The sequence below is a fragment of the Anabrus simplex genome, chromosome 3 (genome assembly GCF_040414725.1).
Source record: "Anabrus simplex isolate iqAnaSimp1 chromosome 3, ASM4041472v1, whole genome shotgun sequence".
Taxonomy (NCBI): domain Eukaryota; kingdom Metazoa; phylum Arthropoda; class Insecta; order Orthoptera; family Tettigoniidae; genus Anabrus; species Anabrus simplex.
In genome coordinates this window covers 65,346,904-65,365,746 of record NC_090267.1, presented here as the reverse complement: position 1 = coordinate 65,365,746, position 18,843 = coordinate 65,346,904, and the positions used below count along the sequence as shown (strand labels likewise).

Here is an 18,843-nt window from a genome sequence, read left to right as displayed (position 1 = left end):
TACAATCTAGGCTGTAAATAATTGTACTCACAATGAGAAAAATGGTAGTTTAGGGGAAGGCCTAAAATGTAATTCTCAAATATTTCTGTTATTTGTAGTCCTATGAATAATTTTATTCACGCTGTGTGAAATGTAGTTTAGGGGAAGGCCTAACATTTAATTCTCAAATAGTTATGTTATTAGTGGTTGTATCTATAAATATATATTACTAAAGATATATAGTAAATTTCCGATCATTTATGTCTCATACATGGTTACCTTACCGGCTATGATCACAGAGATATTCATGAATTTGGATTTTTGTTGCTATGTCCATATCAGCGAAAAAGTAACGAGAAAATTTGTAAACAGTTTTTAATGAAAATCGGTATGTGAAATCGGAGAATACGGAACTACAGTCTACGCTATAAAATAATTTTATAAGACGTCCTAATATCACAGAGTCGAAAGAAAACTAAATGTGAAGGACTACAATGTAGAAAGCTCATAAAATTGATCAACAATAGCATTACGTTGACTATTGTTTTTTGTGATGTTCTTTGTGTCCTCTGTTACCACTCATCTTCGATAGATAGGATTACTGCTGTGTACCGAGTATTTTTTTAAAATTTGCTTTACGTCGCACCGACACAGATAGGTCTTATGGCGACGATGGGATAAGGAAGGGCTAAGAGTGTGAATGAAGCGGCTTAGGTGTGAAAATCGGGAACCATGGAATACCATCTTCAGGACTTCCGACAGTGCGGTTCGAATCCACTATGTCCCAGATACAAGCTCACAATCGCGCGCCCCAAACCACACGCCAACTCGCCCGGTCGTACCGAGCGTAACAACCTGCCTGAATATTGGCGGGAAGTAGATGGAGAGTTAGATAACTTTCTTCTTTAGCATGCCATTCCTCTGTTTCATAAATTTTCTGATACTACTGGTGTAACACACTGGTTCATCATAGCATTCGAGCTATTCGCTCCTTAATGTGAGGCACTGATTGGAATGAGCAGTGTGCATATTAAACGGAATAATGGCAGAAGAGTGCGGTTTGCCCTTTGATCGAGTATTTTATATGATAACATTGCTTTTAATCGCTACATTCCTACTGACGTTTTTGTAATGACTTCAGTTAGGAAAACTACAACGGCAGTCTTTCTGAAAATCCCAAAGCGAAGCACAGGTACATCAGCTAGTAGGGAATAAGATGTCAAAAGAAAGGATTAAATGGAAAGGGAAGGTGAAAGAGGCAGGCAAATATGAAATGGGCGGGAAAATTAACAGAAAGGGAAAGGGACGGTAAGTAGCAAGAAGGAGATTATCCACCAAAGAAGGGTAAGCTTTCTAAGAACAGCTTGGTTTAAATGTCCATATGGGCAAATATCATGTCAACAAGGGATGTCATTTTCATGCAACAGACATTCGTAATTCTTGTTGCAAAATCATATATAGGCCTACCCATGGCGTTAGTCCCCACCACTTCGACTGGAAAATTTGCTCTTACAACCTGTAACGGTGTTCAAAATACATGAGATCATCCAGTTTCTATGAAGTCAACAAGTATGCTAGTTGTAATGATATTACTCCAGCCCAGGCCACTGGCCCATCGGGGATTAAAGCAGCCATAATACATCTGCAAGTACTTAGGATAACTGTCGCTCAGCATCCCAAAACAACACATGCCGTGTCATATGTGCCCAAAATACATCATTGCAATGAAAATACACGCAAACAAGGCTCACACACAAACATATTGCCTCATCATGCTCACCACTAGGCAACTCTACATATAACTGTAATGTACTGCTGGTAACGGGAACATTTAGCAAAACACCCCTTGACACCAATGCCTCGATGAAAATATGGGAACATAAAATCCAAGATATTCTTATCAACAAATCTACTGACCGAGCTCGATAGCTGCAGTCGCTTAAGTACGGCCAGTATCCAGTAGTCGGGAGATAGTGGGTTCGAGCCCCACTGTCGGCAGCCCTGAAGATGGTTTACCATGGTTTCCCATTTTCCCACCAGGCAAATGTACCTTAATTAAGGCCACAGCTGCTTCCTTCCAATTCCTAGGCCCATGCCAGGGAAATTAACCAATGATGGTTAAAATTTCTCACCCTGCGTGAAATCGAACCCGGGACCCGTCTGACCAAAGGCCAGCACGCTAACCATTTAGTCATATTGACATAGTACAAACAAGTGACAGCTACAGCTAGGAAACCTCCAAAGCAACGACAGCCTCAAACGGATTATATCGGTAATGTGTTATCCAAAAGAAAGGGGGTCTGAGATTGCTCTTGGTAAACTGTCATAGAGTGTAGTAAATAAACAATTAAAATTCAGTACATTGATGAAATCGTACAAGCCTGATGTGGTGATAGGAATGGAATCGTGGTTCAGAGAAGGGGTGGGTAATAGAGAAGTATTTCCAGAAGGGTATACAGCCTATCGCAGAGAGCGAGGAGATAAAATGGGAGAGGGTGTTTATTCCGGTGAAGGAAACTTATTGTTCACTTGACTGGTTTACCTATGAAAGGGATGAAATATTAGGGATAAAATTAGTTTGTGATAATGTAACGTGCACACTTTAAAATACAATGACACTGTGACGTGCGATAATAAGAACGGTGACGATGCAATTATTTAAAGGTTAGGTTTGGGTTACACTTAGAGATGTCACGATAATTAGTTAAAATTCCAAGAGATATACTCAGTTACAGTTAGGTTGATTACAAGTACACGGTGAGGTCCTATTAGAACTCAGACAGTATCCGTAGCACTGCTACACTAAGCCTGACTATAGACACGCAGTGATGGACGGGTTAGGTCAGTACATAAACTAGAGAGAGTTTGGTACATCGATATGAAAACACTTTTAGCACACTAAGGAGCTAGGACACCAAACATAACACTAGTAGCTCAGAGCGACTCACTAGTTAATAATCCTTTGGTACCAAGGTATCTGGTAAGTCTCGAGACACAGTGATGTAGTAGGCGTTTGTCAAGTGACAGTTCAAAGGCAGTAAGTATTCCGGTGTACAGCAATTACCGAAGATAATGCACCCAGAAAATCCAAGTAACTTATCACACAGAGTCACCACATAGAAACAGCGAAAGCAATAAGTAAATGCCAGTTTTTATTAAAAAACAAACAACTTACCTCGAGGATAGTATGTAGAAGGTGCTTTTGGATCTTTGCAACCGTGACCAATAGTGTTACAGTATCATGGTAATCTAACAATTAGTGCACTTTCATAAACACGAAAGGATAAGCCGAGGTTTTAGGAATATAGAAATTTAATTTAAACACAAAATGAAATACTACACCAGGTTGAACTAAACGAAGATTAATCAAGAGGTTTGCGAAATTAAAGATTCAAAGGGTGCAGCTAAAAATAATTTACATGAATTCACAATCACAAGGAGAGAAATGAATTCTATCCTTACCACGATGTTAATCTGGAAATACCTGCATAAATTAACAGGACACAGAAAACAGGAAAAGCCCCAAAACGCGAAACATGAAAAACCTCACAAACCAGAGGTACAGCACGGGCACAATAAAAATGGTTAACTCGAGAAATAGCAGAATACAGTTTTAAGAAATAAATTCAACGTGTGACACCACAGGGCCAGTGGAGACCAGAAATGGGAAACACGGTAATATATTTACCAATACTTCAGGAGCGTATCGGCGGGAGCAGGAATAACTGCTCGATATAATATTTCATAGGTTAGATCATATGCCCATAATCAGAACGGCATCACAAGCGCAGAGGAGTAATTGCAATAAAATTCCACACCGACTCAACCAGAGCCTTACAGGAAACGGAGAAGTTACTCCCAAATTCAACACTTCACGTACCCAAATCACAATAGAGATCGCACGGATCTCACTAAGAAATCAGTTACCGGGGAGAAATAAAGAAATCAATAATAATAATTCCCCAAAATTCCAAGTCAAGTTCACAAGAACCAACAGTAAACGTACCCGTGTCAGTTTCCAGCAAAAACATTAGTCAACTCATTCAATCGAACAATGTCAATCGATCTCAATCACAATAAAAGTCACCAAGGCAACCGTGAACTAAAATTAAAATTAGACGGTCAACGAGAAACCAAACACCGTTGAAGGGATTGGAATTCATTTTTCTCAGCTCCGTTAAGAAATAACAATTTACCACCCAGGGTGGTTGGTGATAAAGGTTTAAGCTTATAGATCTGTTAGGCATATTTAGCTTGCCAAGTTTGAAATGGGTATAACCCTATACAGAATTACATTCATTCAATAGAACAACTTTGATACCTTGCATAATGGGAAGGTTAAATTAGCATAGCTGACCACTGAAAAATAAAACCGAGAACCAGAAGAAAATGAGTTTTTGAAAAGGGGTCAGTTATGGACTAGCGAGAATGACGGCTCCGAAGGAGAATCAGAACAGAAAAATATAACGCAAGTTGAATTTACGTAAATAAAATAAGAATAGTCAAAAGGTCAGAACCTACCAAAATTACACCCCAAAAGGGGGAAAAATCCAGGGAAAACCCTGGATTAATATAAACCCTCACATGGCACGTCCGTCCCGTACAAGGACAGGAAACAAAAAATGCAAAATGGCTTCCACAACACTAATCAAGGCCCCGCCGTTATCGCTAGTAATAGGGAGCGAGTGGAGGGGGAAGGAGGAAAATAGCCACAATGAGAGCAGCGTGATACAGAGGTACACAGACAAAGATATGTATACCTCTGCTAACAATTTAAGGAGGACATGTTTGAAGGAGATTAAACTTAAGGTATTAACCTTACAATAATATGAAGGAGGTAGGAATTATAGGAACATATAGGCCTGAAAGAGAGGAAAGAGATATGGAAGTATTTGAGCAAATAATAGATTACACTCATAAAAACAATAATAATGATGTGGTAATAACTGGGGCAGATCTAAACTTGCCTGAAGTTGAATGGAATGGAGCTGCAAGTGAAGCCCATGAACAGAAACTGGCAAATAAGTTAATTTGGGAGGGAGGATATACACAAGTAGTACAAGAACCGACTCGTCTCAATAACTTACTAGATTTATTCTTGGTTAAACCATGGGAAATTGTTGATAAAACTGAGGTAATTGAAGGAACAGGTGACAATAAGGCTGTAATAATGGATGTAGGACTGGTACCAAAAAGGCTTAATAAGAGGGTCACACAAGACAAGAAACTGTACAGAGAAACTAAAGTTGATGAATTTGGGACTTACCTTAAATCACAATTTAGTTGTTGGATGAGTGAAGGGAGTAATGTGGATACACTTTGGGCTAAATTTAAAGGAATCATTCTGAAGGAGAGAAGAGATTTGTACATGTTAAGAAGGGCAAAATTACCTCAGACCCTGTTTATTATACAAGGGAAATAGGAAAATTAAAAAGAAAATGTAGAATAGTGAACAGGAAAATCAAAGAGGGTAAGGAGAGTAGAGAAACTAGAAAACAACTAATGGGGGAACTGAATAGAGTAAAAAAAGGAAGCAACAGAGAATTATATGAATGGCATACTTCAGCAGGGTTATGACCACATACGGAAATGGAAGAAACTGTATTCATATATCAGGAATCTAAAAGGAAAAGGAATCCAAATTCCTACAATGGTTGGGGAAGGGGGTGAACACTATTTAACAGATACTGAGAAAGCAAACCTATTTAGTTGAGAATTCAGATATTCAGTAGAAGATTGTCAGAAGTTGGAAACTGAAACAGAAGATAGGGAGGGAGAGACACGTAGGAAAACAAGAAGCTTCTCATTCACAAATGAAGATATTTTCAGAGAAATCCAGCTGCTTCAGCAAGGAAAAGCAGCAGGAATTGATCAAATTACTGGGGAGGTATTAAAGACAATGGGGTGGTACATAGCGCTTATTTAAAATTTCTCTTTGACTATGTCATAAATAATAGTGTAATGCCAAAGGAATGGAAGGAATCTATAATAATACCAATTTATAAAGGAAAGGGTGATAACAGGAAACCAGAGAACTACAGACCAATCAGCCTGACCAGTATAGTTTGCAAAATACTGGAGAGTTTAATATCAAAGTACATCACATGGATATGTGATAATAAAAATTGGTTCATTAGGAGCCAGTATGGATTTAAAAAGAAATTTTCTTGTGAGGCAATACAGGTGGGATTTCAGCAGGACGTATAAGAACAGTTGGATTCAGGAGGCCAGTTAGATTGCATAGCCATAGATCTTCCCAAAGCCTTTGATAGAGTGGAACATGGAATATTATTAAAGAAATTGGAGGGAGTAGGATTGGTCGTAAGGGTTACACGTTGGATAAAACCATTTCTAAAATCAAGGGTTCAGAAAATCAAAGTAGGAGGTAATGTATCACAGGAAGAGAAATTTGGAAGGGAATTGCACAGGGTAGTATAATCGGTCCGTTACTTTCCTTCATATACGCAAATGATTTAGGGAACAATATAATATCAAAAAATCAAAATGTGTGCAGACGACATAATTGTTTATAGGAAAATAAATAACATTGAGTATTGTTCAAAATTACAAAGGGACCTTGAGAGTATCCAACAGTAGGTTGAAGAAAATAATATGAAGGTTAATGGAGGCAAGTCAACTGTTACAACATTTAAAACAGGAGTTTTAAAACTGAATTTGAATATACTTTGGATGGGGTAGTTATCCCAAAATATGGCAAGTGCAAATACTTAGGTGTAAGATTAGAAAGTAATTTGCACTGGAAGGGTCAACTGGATGACATTGTTGAGAAAGTATACAGATCGTTACATGTCATAATGAGGCTACATAAAGGATGCAACAAAGAATTAAGAGAGAAAAGTTACTTAAGTATGGTTCGTCCATTATTAGAATATGCGAACAGTGTTTGGGATCCTCAACAATAATACCTAATAAAAGAAATAGATAGTGTGCAGAGGAAAGCAGCAAGGTTTGTAACAGGAGATTTCAGGAGAAAGAGTAGTGTATCAGGAATGTTAAAGGAACTTGGGTGGGAAACTTTAAGTAAGTGAAGGGAGAAATCTAGACTTATAGGAATATATACAGCCTATACAGGAGAAGGATGGGGAGATATCCGTAAGAGGCTTCAGTTGGAAAATAATTATATCGGCAGGACTGATCACAAGTATAAAATTAGAAGAAACTTTAGCAGAAGCGATTGGGGTAAATTTTCATTCACTGGGGAGGGCGTGAAGGAGTGGAACAGTTTACCAGGGGTAGTGTTTGATCCTTTTTCAAAATCTGTACAGATATTAAAGAAGAAAATAAACAGCAACAGAGAAAATAAATGAAATGTTAGAGGGCATTCAACCAGTGCAGGTTATTTTAAATAAAAAAAAAATATGTGTGAATTAAATTCAATCCGCTGATCTAAGGAGTTTGTAAGCCAAAGTAGGGGACTGCCTGTAGGGGTGAAGTACAGTGGGGACTTCGAGGGCCCTGAGACCGCAATGGTATCTGTGAAGGCCCTTCAATAACTCTGAAAAGTGGTGGAAAAAGGGGCTCTGGTTAACACGCAGCAGGTCGTTATGCTACTTATGTTCCAAAATAGGTAAAAAATAAATAAATAAATAAATAAATGGAAAGTAAATTTTAATCTTATACCAGTTGTATAGTATTATTTGAAGTAATTCCACATACTGTATATGAGTTTACTATATTTGTAAGTACGGATGAGCTGTGTGTTTAATAGAAAAACTGTTAGCGTAAATTGTATAATATTGCATTCTAGGAAAAAAATTCTCTTGTTAATCTAAAATTTAGTGCTTGACAATAATGTATTTTAGTGTACCATTTGCCACCGAGGTAGACACCTCATTTGCAAATAAAGAGATTTTGATTTGATTTGATTTGATTTGATTTGATTTGATTTGATTTGATTTGATTTGATTTGATTTGATTTGATTTGATTTGATTTGATTTGATTTGATTTGATTTGATTTGATTTGATTTGATTTGATTTGATTTGATTTGATTTGATTTGATTTGATTTGATTTGATTTGATTTGATTTGATTTGATTTGATTTGATTTGATTTGATTTGATTTGATTTGATTTGATTTGATTTGATTTGATTTGATTTGATTTGATTTGATTTGATTTGATTTGATTTGATTTGATTTGATTTGATTTGATTTGATTTGATTTGATTTGATTTGATTTGATTTGATTTGATTTGATTTGATTTGATTTGATTTGATTTGATTTGATTTGATTTGATTTGATTTGATTTGATTTGATTTGATTTGATTTGATTTGATTTGATTTGATTTGATTTGATTTGATTTGATTTGATTTGATTTGAAAACTTGTGTGTCCCAAAAACACTGCATGCAATTTTGCTACTATTAGCGAAGATGAGGCAAATAAAATTATAAAAATATAGGAGCTCCATTTTCACCGATTTTAAGGCTAGTAGTTAGGGAGTCTCTTCGAACGAGACTGCTAAGTGAAATGCCATTATTAAAACGTTACGAAGAAAACTGCATAATCTTCAGAATAAATTGTACCAGCACAAAGCTGACAACTCTGGCATGAACAAGCAGCTGTCCGTACTTCAAAATGAGTCCTAACAAGACCGGGCGAGTTGGCCATGCGATTAAAGGCACGCTGCTGTGAGCGTGCATCCGGGAGATAATGGGTTCGAATCCCACTCTCGGCAGGCCTCAAGATGGTTTTCCGCGGTTTCGCATCTTCACACCAAGCAAAGCTGGGGCTGTACCTTATTAAAGGCCACGGCTGCTTCCTTACATCTCCTTGGCCATTCCTATCCCATCGTCACCATAAGACCTTTCTGTGTCGGTGCGACGTAAAGCCCCCTAGCAAAAAAGCAAAAACGTATTAAGGTATTATAATAGCCACATTTTCTAGTAAATACTAGCTGAGAAGTTTTGTTTACAGCCTATTTCTCTTCCTGCGAGTAAAAGCCAGGTCAGCAGCCTCATACATTTTCAGGATCTAGGAGGGCTTAGGTGCCCTAAAAACATCATTTGCTGCGCTACTACAGGAAGTTATGAAATTCATATCCCGTGCCGTTCCTTGTCTGCCTCGGAAGAACTTGCTCACAAATTGTACACTTTTATTTCAATACATGTTTTTTCAGACAATTTAGCGTGGCAAATGCAAAAACTTTATAAACTTCCGGTTCTTCTTCTGCAAAAATTCATGGAACCGGTCCTGGAGAACCTACCATTTTATCGCAGGAGCAGGAATGAATGAGTTTTGCAGCTTCACAAAGAGCCTCTCAACAGAGAAGTAGTGATGTTTTAATGAATGACTGTTAATTCATGATCTTTCTGTGAGTTGCAGATACACTGACTGACAGAGCAAATGCAACACCAAGGAGGAGTGGTTCGAATGGGATGAAAGTTGGGAAAAAAACAGAGACGGCACGGACGAATAATTGATGTTTATTTCAAACCGATATGCAGGTTACACAATGCGCACGGCATCGACTCAGTAGGATGTAGGACCACCGCGAGCGGCGATGCACGCAGAAACACGTCGAGGTACAGAGTCAATAAGAGTGCGGATGGTGTCCTGAGGGATGGTTCTCCATTCTCTGTCAACCATTTGCCACAGTTGGTCGTCCGTACGAGGCTGGGGCAGAGTTTGCAAACGGCGTCAAATGAGATCCTACACGTGTTCGATTGGTGAGAGATCCGGAGAGTACGCTGGCCACGGAAGCATCTGTACACCTCGTAGAGCCTGTTGGGAGATGCGAGCAGTGTGTGGGCGGGCATTATCCTGCTGAAACAGAGCATTGGGCAGCCCCTGAAGGTACGGGACACCGGCCGCAGCACATGCTGCACGTAGCGGTGGGCATTTAACGTGCCTTGAATACGCACTAGAGGTGACGTGGAATCATACGCAATAGCGCCCCAAACCATGATGCCGCGTTGTCTAGCGGTAGGGCGCTCCACAGTTACTGCCGGATTTGACCTTTCTCCACGCCGACGCCACACTCGTCTGCGGTGACTATCACTGACAGAACAGAAGCGTGACTCATCGGAGAACACGACGTTCCGCCATTCCCTCATCCAAGTCGCTCTAGCCCGGCACCATGCCAGGCGTGCACGTCTATGCTGTGGAGTCAATGGTAGTCTTCTGAGCGGACGCCGGGAGTGCAGGCCTCCTTCAACCAATCGACGGGAAATTGTTCTGGTCGATATTGGAACAGCCAGGGTGTCTTGCACATGCTGAAGAATGGCGGTTGACGTGGCGTGTGGGGCTGCCACCGCTTGGCGGCGGATGCGCCGATCCTCGCGTGCTGACGTCACTCGGGCTGCGCCTGGACCCCTCGCACGTGCCACATGTCCCTGCGCCAACCATCTTCGCCACAGGCGCTGCACCGTGGACACATCCCTATGGGTATCGGCTGCGATTTGACGAAGCGACCAACCTGCCCTTCTCAGCCCGATCACCATACCCCTCGTAAAGTCGTCTGTCTGCTGGAAATGCCTCCGTTGACGGCGGCCTGGCATTCTTAGCTATACACGTGTCCTGTGGCACACGACAACACGTTCTACAATGACTGTCGGCTGAGAAATCACGGTACGAATTGGGCCATTCGCCAACGCCGTGTCCCATTTATCGTTCGCTACGTGCGCATCACAGCGGCGCATTTCACATCATGAGCATACCTCAGTGACGTCAGTCTACCCTGCAATTGGCATAAAGTTCTGACCACTCCTTCTTGGTGTTGCATTTGCTCTGTCAGTCAGTGTATAACTGAGAAAGCTGGAAGTTGTAAATAGGCATAAAGGGGGTTCAGTACATTCTCTCATCTTTAGAATAAATGCATATAATGAACTGATATGTAGGGTGCTACACATTTATCAATGGAGGCTGTCTCCCAGTTGGCGGCTATCTGTGACTGGAAAAGGGGACTTGAAATCTAGTCCACTAATTCATGATCTCAGCCGTTCGTCCATTCATTCATTCATTCATTCAAGCTGCTTTACGTCGCACCGACACAGATAGGTCTTATGGCGACGATGGGATAGGAAAGGGTTAGGAGTGGGAAGGAATTGTCCATGGCCATAATTAAGGTATAGCCCCAGCATTTGCCTGTTGTGAAACTGGCAAACCATGGAAAACAATCTTCAGGGCTGCCGACAGTGGGTTCGAACCTACTATCTCCCGAATGTTGGATACCGGCCGCACTTAAGCGACTGCAGCTATCGAGCTCGGTCATTCATTCGTCAATGAATACTCTCTCCCCAGTTAGTGGCTATAGTTGAGCATTCATTCATTCAGGGACGGCCACAATTCAATCATGAAGTCATTCGTTCGCTAATTCACATAGCCATTCAATTCATTCATAATATATGTTGGAATTGTTGGATAAGATTTCTGACACAAAAATAAGCACTAAATAAACTTACGAAGGAGAAGATGAAGTGATATTGCGTATGTCTTTGAGCACCGGGAGTGTCCAAGGACAAGTTTGGCTCACCAGATGCAGGTCTTTCGATATGACGCCCGTAGATGTCCTGCGCGTCGTGATGAGGATGAAATGATGATGTAGACGACAGCTACACCCAGCCCCCGAGCCATCGGAATTAATCAATTATGGTTAAAATTCCCGACCCTGCCGGGAATCGAGCCCGGGACCCCTGTGATTAAAGGCCAGGACGCTAGCCATTTAGCTATGGAGCCGGAAAAGGAAAAGATAAATGTCCTAGACTATAAAACACTGTTAATAAGCACTAAATAAGCTCAGGAAGGAGCAGATTCATGTTGTCCTAGACTAGAAAATACTGTCAACGTCCACAACAAAATAAACAATATTTAGTATAGTAATAATGAAATAAATGTAAAAAGGAGAATGTAATGCATGTATTGAATTCAATGAATTGTAATAAACTAATTTCCCCTTCCCAGGTTCAGGTGACCCAGAACTAGGGGATGGGAGTGTTCTATTCTCTGTAGGGTGATAAAGCGCCATCCCGATGGCAGAGCGCTGAACTCTAGTGTTACCCAGTCACTGTGCGGCACCTTTCGGTCTTATAAAATAACGTAGGCAATGGTTATGTCTCTTCAGATGCTACTCAACTCCGCTAGATGGCACAACCACTGCAAAAATGTCCAACGGTGGGTTTACGATGGGCATTAAAGTATAAAAGTTGCAGAGTACAGTCAAGTTACATATGCATAGTTATACGTAAAGCAGGATTTTACACGTGCAACAATAAGAATCACTCTTGTAAATATTAAAAACCATGGCGAGGAATCGATGGAGTTCTCCTGTGTTCAATACCGGTGACCAATATAATTTGAGAATGGGTAGTAACACATGCATTACCCGGTTTAAGACAAATTTTTAAGTGGTCCTAATAGTCTGTACGTGTATAATGTAGTGAACTATTTAAAACACGTTTCAGCGTTTGATGACTGTTACAGTATTGTAAGAGTGAGATGAAATTACTAAACTTAGTACACACTGTGCCGGGAGGTACACCTCTACTCCGCTCATTCAAAATCAGCGCCTTAAGAAACTCCTCTATCGAACAAAAATGGATACTGATATAACACGAACTTAGAACATTAATCAGAAGATGTCACTACTGAAATTTTAAGTTATTTTGTTATTGTGTAGTTTCATAAACTGATTGAATTTCTCCTTTTTTGCTCTGCTATATATCAAGAAGTTTGGACATTTTTCCACAGATGACACTACCAAAAAACTTGATCATGCACTCTGGTGCAAGGTGAAAGACCTTATAACTTTTAAAAATTTTGTATTTCTAGGTTGTCCATAATTGACTCTCTGTTCATTTATTTTTGGGTTGGCAACACGTCTTTTTCTTTCCGCCAGGTTTGAATCTAGCCAATCAGAAATTTTTGTAATTAATTTGCAACCAATCCCGCATTTCTTGTTCGCTTTGAATTCACCAATAAATTTTGAGAGGGCGAGTCTGGATTAGTCTTGAATTCTCTAGAACCTTCCCTGAGGGTATATAAATAGCGGCTTTTCGTGTTTCCTTGCCAATTGATCATCGTCTTTCTTTGTGTGCGTTAAGGCAGGAGGCCGGTCCGCCTCTTTCTTCGGCCAGCTGAACATCTATAAGGTAATGGCCACATAAAATTATATCTTTCTTGCTGCCTCCACTACTTTATCTGAGGGGAAGGTCCGAATCTTTAACTACGTAACCTACTTTTCTAAACTGTAACTTTTCTTTCGGCTAATGTAAAAACTTCATAAAATCTTTAATTGTAAATCGGGGATAGAGAGTGAGTTACCCTCTCGAGCTCCCCTTCATCTTGATTTGAGGTGTCTGCGATTTTGCAACCTTTTTGTAATGTATTAAATTTATTCCATTCTAGCCACCAGAGTAGTTTGGGAATAGCCGCAGTTTCGTCGAACGAGAACCCTATAGGTTTTAATATTTTATTATCTGGAGCGCAGTGTTCGCCTCCATTCAGTTTGTGTTCGGGCAGTGTATTTATCCTGTTTTTTTTTTCGCAAAGGCCCTGTAGGTTGGGTACGAGATACCTCTGTGTAATAATATTTCAATTTGTAAATAGTGCCATGAGCGGCCAGAGATTGTCAGATTTCCATGTGATGTTGCCTTGAGTAGGCTGGGAAAAATGAGAGCCTTTTAGCTCTTTTTCAAAGTTTTGCAACAGTAATGTGTGCCTTTGGGAGGCTAGATATCGTAATTTAGGGAGCAAGTGCTCTTGAATTAGGGGATTTCTGCCCTTAACTACATAATACCACTTTCAATTGTAAATTTGTAACCTAGGAGCTTGTAGCCCAGAATTGTCAAGGTCTGAATCTTGAATTCCCCAATTTATGAAATTGTCATTGTACCTGATGTTTCATTGTTATGTTTATTCGGTGAAAAATTGTTTTGAAGTTATAAAAGAAATATAATCTTCAGTTCAATTTTTAAATTAATTTTGATATTGTAGATAAACCCATTCACCCCGGCACCTTCTTTAACGTCTTTCTACTCCACGGGTATTCCCGTAACACACACATTTCACAATGTCGAACCTATGGCGATTTTACACAAGGGAAACTTCAGGGGAAGACAAATACAACAAAGAAAGACAGGCTAGTGGTGATTCCAAAAATATGCCATTTTCCATTGACGGAAAAATGGACTCTATAAGGAGAAGAAGAAATAACAGAATAAAAAATATATTTGTAAATGGAAAAGTATAAAATCGTGGATGTGATTTTTGTGCTTAGAAGAAGAGGGAGCAAGTGCATATTCTTTGGTTATTCTCCTCTTTGAATCCTCTTGCGGCTTGCAGGAAGTACAGATAACGCATTCTTTCTCTCCACCCACAGGGAGAAATAGAAAGAAATATGCAGCATCATGATCTATGTCCAACAAAATGGCAGCTCATCCAGCACAAAACATTCACACGCCATGTCGCAAGATAAACTCGCCTATCAAGATCCAACAAAATGGTCGCTGATTTAGCAACAATTTTATGGCCCTAAATATTCACTAGATACGTTTTGCGAGAAAAACACTTCATCTTGCGGTGACGTTGCCAGGCGTAAGGGATTTTACAGTAACCAAGAAACACTGTTAAAGTCTAGAACAACGCCAGTCAAAGACTGCAGAAACTCATTTAGAACACGGCGCCACGGAAGCAGAGTACTGGCGCACGGTAATAACGTAAGGAAGATGATGACGAAGACTGGTTGCCGCTTTATCACGTTGTCGGTTTTCTGTCCACGCTAAATTGATGACGCAAACTCCAGGATTCATACCAGTGCAAGCAGATTCGGTGTGAGTTCCGATGATGAGTCCATAGACGTCGGTACTCCTGATGAGTAGTTAATCGCATGCACCGTCTCGACCATGCATCATGGGAAGAGTGTCGGTTTGCGTATCGCCATGACTGAGAGCCATGCACATCCATTGGTTAGCGAGCAGGGCTGCAATAGGTCATGGATGGCAAAGAAGACGATCGAATATACTGTGGTCGTCTGAGAATAAGTCGCATTGTTTCGACTTAAAAAGTGCATGGCTTCCGCACATGCGCCAATCTCAAGTCTCTGGGCCTGACAATAAACATCCGTTCCGTCCGCGCTGACTGTTACGAACTGCGCTGCTGTCGTGAAGTTTCAAAGTAGTCGTGCAATTGTGCTTTAGTTACACATTTATCGTAAGTGCTGCATAATGAACAGTTTAATCATGAATATGCCTTGATTCAGAGAGCTCGTATTGTCTGTCAGGACTGATGTTTGTATCCAAGTGTCTAGTATCTGTTACTTGTGCGCACTTACAAGCTGCCGCGACTCCTCCTCAGACGCTGTGCACTCACTCTGTGACATAATATAAATCAACTGCATATATTTCCTTCTTCTTCTTTTTCTACCGCTTTTCCCACACTTGTGGGGTCGCGGGTGCCAACTGTGTCGCACATGTGGATTTGACCCTGTTTTACGGACGGATGCCCCTCCTGATGCCAACCCTATATGGAGGGGTGTAATCACTATTGCGTGTTTTTGCGGTGGTTGGTAGTGTGTGGTGTGAATATGAAGAGAAAAGTGTTGAGACAAACACAAAACCCAGTCCCAGAGCCAGAAGTATTAATCAGAGGAGATTAAACTCCCTGACCCTGTCTGGAATCGAACTCGGACCCTCTGAACCAAAGGCATCAACGCTGACCATTCAGCCAATGAGTCGGACAACTGTATATCTTTTATTTATTGTAATAATTTTTATTATAACTGAACCAAATGGAATATTATGATACTTTAATTATTATAACCCAGATGTTTAAAGACTAGTAGGTTAGGATACAAACTTATTTGGACCAGTAACGAGTATCTTGTCCGACCCCGCGGTATAGGGTGCAACGCGTCCGCCTGTCACCCGGCGGCCCAGGGTTCGATTCCCAGCCGGATCAGGGTTTTTAATTGTACATGATTAATACCCTGGTCTGGGGAATAGGTGTCTATGTCGTCCTTAATGCCCTTTACTCACATTCAACACTTTACACTTCCGCAATTTCCAAATACACGCAGGTTCATAACACATGGTGCGATCTAGGGGCAAAAGATCTTCTTAGGTCGACGCATCGAATAAATAGAATTTTAAAAGACGAGTTTCTTTCGGCCTGCACTACACTTCTGTAATAATTTGCATAAATACTGACGATATGGCCTTAAGAGAAATTTAGAAAGGGAATCACAGTCCAAGGAGAGGAAATCAAAACCTTGAGATTTGCCGATGATATTGTTATTTTATCTGAGACTGCAGAAGATCTTGAGAAGTTGCTGAATGGTATGGATGAAGTCTTGGGTAAGGACTACAAGATGAAAACAAATAAGTCCAAAACAAAAGTAATGGAGTGCAGTCGAACGAAGGCAGCTGATATCGGAAATATTAGATTAGGAAATTAAGTCTTGAAGGAAGTAGATGAATATTGTTACCTGGGTAGTAACATAACTAACGATGGCAGAAGTAAGGAGGACATAAAATGCAGTATAGCACAAGCAAGGAAGAGTTTTCTTAAGAAAAGAAATTTGCTCACTTCAAAAATTGATATAGGATTTAGAAATATGTTTTTGAAGACTTTCATGTGGAGCGTGGCATTGTATGGAAGTGGAAGATAGACGATAACTAGCTCAGAAAGAAAGAGAATAGAAGCTTTTGAAATGTGGTGTTACAGAAGAATGCTGAAGGTGAGATGGATAGATCGAATCACGAATGAAGAGATACTGAATCGAATTGGTGAAAGGAGATCGATTAGGCTAAATTTGACGAGAAGAAGAGATAGAATGATAGGACAAATCTTAAGACACCCAGGACTTGTTCAGTTGGTTTTTGAAGGAAGTGTGGGTGGTAAGAACGGTAGGGGTAGACCAAGGTATGAATATGACAAGCAGATTAGAGCAGATGTAGGATGCAATAGTTACATAGAAATGAAAAGGTTAGCACAGGATAGGGTGGCATGGAGAGCTGCGCCAAACCAGTCTGTGGACTGATGACTCAAACAACAACATGGCCTTAAGGGGTGGCGATTATTGTTTTAAGAGGAAGTACAACTGGGCAACCATCCCCTGTTAACACTAATCAGAGAGAATAACGGAAAGGGGCACGACAACTTCGAGAAATGAAAGTATCGGCTAAAGAAAGACAAGGGCCGCGAAGGGCGTGAAAATGAAACCTAACACCGTCGATGTCGAAAAACAACAAGCTTTGACCAAGGGAGGCCCGATAGGATAGATGAAAGTTTCTGTGTTTATGGGATGAGGGTTCCCCTTGGGGATCATTGAACGTACCTTCATTGGGGAAATCACATAATATGATTATAAAGAAAGGGTGCATGGTTATGAGGGTAATTAGGGGTTGTAGTAAGGATGTAAAGGAGAATGCATATAATTTGTGGTAAGATCCCAACTAGAGTATGGTTCAAGTGTATGGGACCCTCACAAGGATTACTTGATTCAAGAACGGGAAAAAATCCAAAAGAGAGGAGCTCGACTTGTTCTGGGTGATTTCCGACAGAAGAGTAGCTGGGTAGACTTGGGAGAAAGGCGACGAGCTGCTCGACTAAGTGGTATTTTCGGAGTTGTCAGTGTAGAGATGGCTGGAATGACATTAGTAGAAGAATACGTTTGAGTGGTGTCTTTAAAAGTAGGAAAGATCATCAAAATATGAAGATAAAGCTGGAATTGAAGAGGACAGTTTGCGGCAAATATTCTTGTATAGGAAGGGGAGTTACGGATTGGAATAACTTACCAAGGGAGATTTTCAATAAATTTTCAGTTTCTTTGCAATCATTTGAGGAAAGGCTAGGAAAACAATAGTAGGGATTCTGCCACCTTGGCGACTGCCCTAAATGCTGATAAGTGGTGATTGATTGATACAAAAGTGAGGATCCTGACAGAAGTAAGTGGAAGCAAAGGCCCCGTGTCCGCCAAGTCACACTCCCTACGTAAGTGTTCCTGGGACGAAATGTGGTCTATAATAACCTCTACATTTTATGTTGCGCCCAAACACGTAACTGTAAAGTGGTCTAGAAGCCACTTGCTGCTCGCTGAATAAGTTTGCATTCTCACCTATTAATGCTTAGAAATCCGGGCTCTAGAATATGCACGATTGATTGAACCTGCTACGTTGATTTGAACTGTTTCCATTCACACGAGAAATGTGCGTTAAAAGGGAAACGTGCCAGCGTGTACCAACTCTGCCCGCTCCACTTTGTGATGAAATATATTAGCATTCATTTTCACTACACCAAAATTTGTTCGTTATTTGTCATATCTGCACATCGCAAGAATAAAATGAAGGTATTCTTTTCTTTTAATTCACCGTGTACGTTTACGTTTTGAAACACATAAAATAAAAATACGTGAACTCACCTCAGTAGACAATATAACGTATGTCTTTCTTACCTGGAGAACGTATTAGAGTTTGTTCTGTTATTCATGCTCCAGGATTGGACCGAACGAGTTGATGGGCTGCACAGCGATCGGGTCGAGTTTCATCGGTATTGGACGAGATCACTGGCTGGAGATGCTGGACAATCCTCGTAGACCTGTTGCGCAGTGGTACCCACTGTTGGAGACCGTCCCGGGTCAGATCCCCGTACCGCCCTCACAGACCCTGCCAGTCAGCCTGAGCTGTCTTAATGGAAGGTAACGGTATTGACCCCAGTATACATAGTATAGAAGTTGGTGACTTTGGACAGTTGGAAATTTCAAATCATCGTAAATAATTAAAGAGCAACATAACATTCTTGTCCTGACCTATTTTAAAAAACGAAATATCATAGCAGTCAACTCTTACTCTTGTTTAATTGTTAAAACGCATTCCGTCGAAAGTCACCTTCCAGTTGGGGTGACTTTGG

At 40.5% G+C, this 18,843-nt stretch overlaps 1 protein-coding gene across 1 annotated transcript in view; it reads left to right on the top strand.

The window, feature by feature from the left end:
* The window catches only part of LOC136866655 (synaptotagmin-10), a 171,977-nt gene extending 153,342 nt beyond the window's left edge, over positions 1–18,635 (top strand). The window contains exon 8 of the mRNA XM_067143773.2: positions 18,431–18,635. Within this exon, the coding sequence (XP_066999874.2) occupies positions 18,431–18,635 (205 nt within the window). The remainder of the gene's footprint in view (positions 1–18,430) is intronic.
* The last annotated feature ends 208 nt before the right edge of the window (positions 18,636–18,843 follow it).